Here is a 6,745-nt window from a genome sequence, read left to right as displayed (position 1 = left end):
TATTTAAAATATAATTAATATTAAAACAAAATTTTTTTGAGATATTTAGGGAAAAAACATCTATAATTTTTTATAATAATCGATATAAATAGAAATCGATAGAAAATTGAAATTTACTTTTTTTTTATTTAAAGATTATATGCATTTCATATACTGTCCATAAAATTTATTTTGATTTAAAATACTAGAAAATAATTTTAATAAAATTCAAAAAAATATTTCAATCAAGTATAAATAAGTAGTATATAATAAAGCAAAGAACAAGACAGAAATGTTTATAAAAAAAATAACAATAAATTATTATAAGATTATTATAATTTAATTAATAAAAAACAATCTAATAAATGCAAGTACAATATTTATATTAATAAAACAACAATAAGCACAATATTTATTAACATTTACATTTAATAAAAACCAAATGTTAAATTAAATATGAGAAATATAATTATTTTTTTTATGTCAAAGTTTATCTATATTATATAGTAAAAAATTGGCTTAATTATGCTGATTAATTTTAATTTTTTCTTGAATTTCGACCAGATTCAACTAGATGTCGGATTAAAAAATCATTTGGAAATAACTCGGGACCTGTATTTAACTATCACACAAGAATAATATATATGTATTAAATTTACATCTTATTTTATATATATGGTATATAATTATATTATTTACCTAACTTTAATTTTTCTCTTGGAAATTCCCATTTCTTATCGTAAGGAAGTAATTCTGCTTGATCATCCACTGTTAATTCTGGATTCAAACATTCCACTGCTCCTTCTTCAAAATGCATTAATCCTGCTTCCATTAATTCTTTTCTCATGATCTAGAATATAAAAAATATATGTGTTTAGATATATTTCATAATTGCAAAATATTTTTAAATCATGAAATCACTAAAGATCAAGAGTCAAAAAAATTATTAAAAAACTGAGAATATTAATAAATAGAATCTAATTATACAAGTTGAAAATTTACAAATAAAATATTATTGTTTAAAAATACCTTTTCACGGCGAATCTTGATTGTAAAATAGACCACCAAAATTACTACTGTGATCGATAAGATGACAATCAGTATTATTAATTCCTTCGGAATCTCTTTTCCTATAGATTTTAAAGTTTTGTAAAAAATTTTTGTATTTCATATAGACATATTATGAAATGTTTTATCAAAAAAAATGAATTCTGTTCAATATTGTATAATTTAGTAAATTACCTTTGACTATTATAATTCCATGTGCCTTGATTATTCCTAAACGATTCTCGCCTTTACATAAGTATACTCCACTGTCAATATCCCTTAGATAATTAATATGCAATTCTTGTTGACTATGGGTACATGTGAATTGATCACCAATTTTTATTAGTTCATTATTCTATAAAAAATGAAATAAACATAAGTGATCAAGAATATTTATATATAATATAAAAAAGTAATAAAATATATATACAATACTATTTTCCACTAAATAATTTTTAAGTACTTAATACAATAGTAAAATTATTTGTTAAATAATATTTAATTATATGATTTATTGGCATTTAAAAATAAATTATCAGATACTTACTTTATACCACGTGACTATTGGTTTAGGCATTCCACCTACAAAACACTGAAGTATTAACGAATTATGTGAATCATGTGTATTAATATCAATCGTAATTTCCGTTCCATTTAAATTGGTTTCCTTCATAAAAGGTTTCACTGCCTCTAAAAAAGAAATAAAATTAGAAAAATCAGAAAGAAAAATCAAGAATTTTATTGTTTATTTCTTTTTGTTTAATTTTTTTAATCATATATTTATTAATTATTTATAATAAATTTAAAATTTTTTAAAATTATTTATGATTTAAAATACTTCATTAAACAAATTTTTGATGATTTATAAACAATAATTAAACTATTTCAGGTTTTTATATTAATATATATATTTTTTTCCTTATATAAATTATATCCTATATAAATTATTTACCGTGAACTTGAAGAAAGAAATCCATTTCTTCTTTATTGCTACATGTATAAATCATCGAATCTGCTTTTGTTACATTTTTTATCTTTAAGATCGAACGATAAGTAAATCGAGTCTTAGTTTGTTCGATCGTCAATCTACCTAAACGTTCAAAAAATAACAATGAATCAAGAAAAATATCTTTCAAAATATTTTTAAAAATAAAAATATAATTCTTTTTTCAAATAATAAAAAATACTTACCATTTTGTACAATTAAAGCACCGTTCGCGTATTTCCATTCGAAATTGCTCGTGTAATTATAAATGGAGGCAGCACAAATTAGTTCTAAATCGTCGCCTTCGACTACTGAATCCTTTAACTCGATTATACCGAAACCACCTCTTCCATCTATATTTTTGAAAAATCGATATAAAAGTATAAAAATGAAAAAATGACATAAAAACAAAATTAAATAATATATAAAATTTTTATCATGATAATATGTGCATGATGATATGTATATACGTGGTAATATGCAATTTTTTAATAAATATGTACATATATTATGATTCGATGAATATCTTACAAATAAAATTGTAATTTAATTATTTACCAGAAACCAAAATGGTTTCAGTTTGAGATTCGCATCCAATAATGTTGCATGCGCTACAGGTAAGATGACCACTCATTTCAATAGTCATCTTTACGATTGAATGAAATCTGGTGTTCATTCCGCTTTCTTTTGTGTTCTATAAAATTAAGAAAAATATTTTTCAAATAAAAATAAAACAAATATTTATTATAAATTTATGAAGTTTTAATATAAAATTTTTAATATATAAAAATTTTAATATAAAACTTTTCAATTCCTCAATTGTTTTCATTATTTGTTCATAATCATAATTATTTAAGGGAGATATTACATACTGTTAATTCTATAGTAGTCGCATTTTCATAAGAAGGATAATAAGGGTACTTAATAAAACTCCACGTTATATTCGGTGATGGAAATGTTGCCACATCACAAGATATTTCTACCGTTTGATTAGGGCTATAATAAGGCTCTACTTTCAACATTGGTACTGGTTTTACTGAAAAAAATGTTAATAAAAAAACAATAAAAATAATAAAAAATTTTTTTCTTTGATTATTGAAAATAAAAGTTATATACCTAATACATCTAATGTAAAATTCAACATATCGAATTTATCTTGATTAGTAGCTTGAAGAGAATATTCTCCCATGTCCTCGATATTTAAATGGTTTATTCTTAAAATTGTATTAGTAGACTCTGTTTTTATCGCATATTTCGTTTTTTTTGGAGTTTCCCAATTACCTACGATTTCTTCTCCTTTTGTATTTAGCCTGAAAAATTAGAAATAATATTAAAATAATAATTAAAATAATATTAAAATAATATTAGAAATAATATTAAATATTAAATAATATTATATTTAAATATAATAAGATATTAAAAAAATTTTTTTATTCTAATTAATTCTATTAATAATTTTCTATTTAAAATATTACCATTTAAGAATAGGTTCTGGATAAGCATGCACATGTACAACCCATTGTATTTCACTACCTTCATGACGTTGATAATGTCTGATAGCATCCTGTGCTGTTAGGTTGATAAATTTGTTTTCCGGATCTAAAAATATATATTTAGAATAGTTTTTAATATAAAAGAAAAACATTTTCTTTTATATTAAATTAAAATTAAAAAATTTTATTTTTTTAAATGATTAAATAACTAAAGAAAATTATTTTAACTTTAACTCACCATGAACCTTAATGAAGACTTTTGTTTTTCTAGAATCATGAAAGGATTTTATAACACATTCATACAAGCCTTCATCTTCGTATCTTACATCCTCTATAATCATTTCGACAATCGCTTTTTTAATTGCACCTGTTTTTTCACTGTAATCAACAGTCCTTATTCTAGTATTCTGGAAGCATATGTAAAATTTATTTTTTTTATTTAATTTCAATTCAATGATTTGAATAAAAAATAAATTATTTTCGAACCACATGCGGTGTAGTCCAATTTAAAACATAATTCATATCTGTTTCAACGATTGTTGTGCAATTTACACGCAGAATTTGACCTCTTGTTACATGACGTAAATTATCCTCCGCAATTTTTGGTTCGTTCAATTCATGCTTTTCCTAAAAAAATGAAAAAAAAATTTCAATTCCAAGCTGTATTCAAAAAAAAAAAAAAAAATGAAATAAAAAAAATTTCATTTTAAAGAAAATTAAAATTTTATTTATTTGTAGAGAATAATCAAATACATCAAATTAAAAAACTCAAAATATTTTCTATTTTTTTTCAAAATTATTACAATTTGAAAATATTTGTATTTAAAATCTTATAGATGAATTAATTTACATATTTAAAATAAATAATAATAAAATAATAAGTTTTCTTTGTTTATTATTAATTAAAGAGTCATATTTAAAAGCTACTTATATTTAAATTGTATAATCACATTTTTTATAAATTAAATTAAATACAAAAATTGTTTTTATTTAAATATTATAATGAAAAATTTTTAAAATAATAAAATTTAGAAATATTTTAAGAAAGTATACATACGAATCACAAGTAAGTAATAATTTATCTCATGGCGTACATCTGTTTGTATGACACATGTATAATAACCGCCATCTTTCAGCGTGATGTTTGTCAATGTAAAACCAATCCTTGGATGGAAATTTGTTTTATTCACAGCCTATAATAATAAATATAACTTTATTTAATATTTTTTATGTTTTTATATATATTTTCTTATTTAATTCTATTTATTATTCATAAAATGTTTCATCTGATATTATAAAACAAAATAATATAAATATATAAAACAAAATAGTAACATCATATAAGTCACTCTGCATCTTCCTGAACTCTTAAGAAGAATTAACAAAATGATTAAAAAATCTCTGAAAACATAATACTTTAAAAAAATAAATATAAATAAATTATAATTTTAAATATTTTATTTTTCAAAATTAAAAGAATACTTAAAAGATATTTAATTTCTAAAAAAATATTTAATTTTTAAAAGATAAAATAAGTAAAAATATTCAAATAGTCAAATTAAAAAAAATTACAATCAAAAATTCAAAAACAAAAATCTTTTAATATTTTTCATTTATATTTATTATTTTATACTCATTACTCTGTCTAATAAATTATTAACAATTAAAACAGATCAACTTACCAAATCACTGAGCAAGAGTTCAACTGTAAAATTAGGCGACGTTGGTCTACAAGGTATTAAAGCAGTTTCACCGACTGCTACAGTTAATGAACGAAAATTATCTGTTTGCACAAACATGCTTCTGTTTGCTGAAACAGAATAATTGTAGTATTAAATTGATGTATTAAAATTATATGATTTTATTATTTTATTTAAAAAATTATCTATAATCATTGTACATATTCGGACAAACATTAGTCTAAACAATATTATAGCTCAAATATAACGAATAATATAAACATAGAATAAAATAATAACAATAATAATAATGATAATCATTATTGTTTCTAGTACCATTAATCTTATGATATAAAACGTATATTTTTTAAAAACCTATATTTTACGACATATTTCAATTCTGTAAATATAGTTTCTCAAATTTTATTATAAAATAATTCTAAAAATATATTAAAAAATTAAATATCTGTGCTAATACAATTATATTTTTTATAAAAAAAAAAAATAACTAACAATAGTAAAAGTAACAATAACAAAAGTAACAATAAATCCATAAATATTCTAATTGCTCTATTTAAAAGATAGTAATAATAATAATAAATATAAAAAGATGCTCTCAAGAATATTTTTCATCCAGAATAATTCTTGAGAATTTTATCTTATTCATATTTTAAGAAATATTTAAAAATTCACTTACATTGAACATAAACGAATACCAAGCTTTCAGATGTTTGAAAATTAGGGTGTGAGGTAACTTGCAAAATATTACCGGGACAACCATACAATCCCGTATCTCCATGAATAGTTTCATTTCGTTTAAATACGAATTTGTATATGTCATCTTCGAGAGTTTCTTTTTTAAAGGGTGTCGAGGTGATGATCTATTTTAACAAAACAATTAACAACAAACAAGATTAGTTTCTTTCTTTATACCATATCGATATTAGCTTCATTTTTTTTTTTTTTTTTTTATTATAAAGACTTACATTGGATTCATCTTCAGGATAGACAAAAAAAATTCTTTCGAAACCGGTGCATGTGATCTCCAAACTATCACCTTCATCTATAAGAAGCTCCGTAGCTTTTTCTATTTCATCTATGCTCAATTGAGCTATTGAACCTGATAATGAAAAAATTATAAATTATTGAGCGATAAAGAATTGGTGAAAAAATTAAAATTAAAAAATTACAAATAAATATTAAAATTCATTATAAGAATATTGAAACGTTATAATGGAATATTGTAGAATATCAAAAAATATCGTAGAGATTTTTCATAGAAAGAAAATAAACCAAAAATAAAATTTATCTATCAGAGTATGTTTTTCTAAGAGATAGATATTGAAAATGCAAATGAAGACGCACTTAATAAAATGAAGGTGCACTTAACACCGATATTGATAATCGATAGATTAATAGATAGCTGATAACTTATATTGATAACAAACTAGTAGAGTATATTAATATACTAAATACAGATTCGTATTTATCAATATGAATAAAAAAAAGAAACCAATTAATTATTTACATACATTTTCAAAATTTTATTTCAGAATATAAGA

The 6,745-nt window shown here is 21.3% G+C and overlaps 1 protein-coding gene across 1 annotated transcript in view; it reads right to left on the bottom strand.

The window, feature by feature from the left end:
• Nucleotides 1–612: 612 nt before the first annotated feature.
• Nucleotides 613–6,745, bottom strand: part of LOC102676084 (vascular endothelial growth factor receptor 1) — a 10,982-nt gene continuing 4,849 nt past the window's right edge. The window contains exons 2-17 of the mRNA XM_031515136.1: nucleotides 6,170–6,303; nucleotides 5,881–6,064; nucleotides 5,187–5,314; nucleotides 4,561–4,697; nucleotides 3,991–4,129; nucleotides 3,743–3,911; nucleotides 3,487–3,610; nucleotides 3,128–3,321; nucleotides 2,884–3,047; nucleotides 2,570–2,705; nucleotides 2,218–2,364; nucleotides 1,979–2,116; nucleotides 1,574–1,716; nucleotides 1,222–1,381; nucleotides 1,009–1,109; nucleotides 613–829 (exon numbers count right to left, since the gene is read on the bottom strand). Coding sequence (XP_031370996.1) covers nucleotides 671–829; nucleotides 1,009–1,109; nucleotides 1,222–1,381; nucleotides 1,574–1,716; nucleotides 1,979–2,116; nucleotides 2,218–2,364; nucleotides 2,570–2,705; nucleotides 2,884–3,047; nucleotides 3,128–3,321; nucleotides 3,487–3,610; nucleotides 3,743–3,911; nucleotides 3,991–4,129; nucleotides 4,561–4,697; nucleotides 5,187–5,314; nucleotides 5,881–6,064; nucleotides 6,170–6,303 — 2,357 coding nt within the window. The 3' untranslated portion in view covers nucleotides 613–670. The remainder of the gene's footprint in view (nucleotides 830–1,008; nucleotides 1,110–1,221; nucleotides 1,382–1,573; nucleotides 1,717–1,978; nucleotides 2,117–2,217; nucleotides 2,365–2,569; nucleotides 2,706–2,883; nucleotides 3,048–3,127; nucleotides 3,322–3,486; nucleotides 3,611–3,742; nucleotides 3,912–3,990; nucleotides 4,130–4,560; nucleotides 4,698–5,186; nucleotides 5,315–5,880; nucleotides 6,065–6,169; nucleotides 6,304–6,745) is intronic.

This window comes from Apis dorsata, unplaced genomic scaffold (genome assembly GCF_000469605.1).
Source record: "Apis dorsata unplaced genomic scaffold, Apis dorsata 1.3 scaffold_56, whole genome shotgun sequence".
Taxonomy (NCBI): Eukaryota; Metazoa; Arthropoda; class Insecta; order Hymenoptera; family Apidae; genus Apis; species Apis dorsata.
The sequence above is the reverse complement of the archived record's forward strand: the minus strand, read 5'-3'. Positions and strand labels throughout refer to the sequence as shown.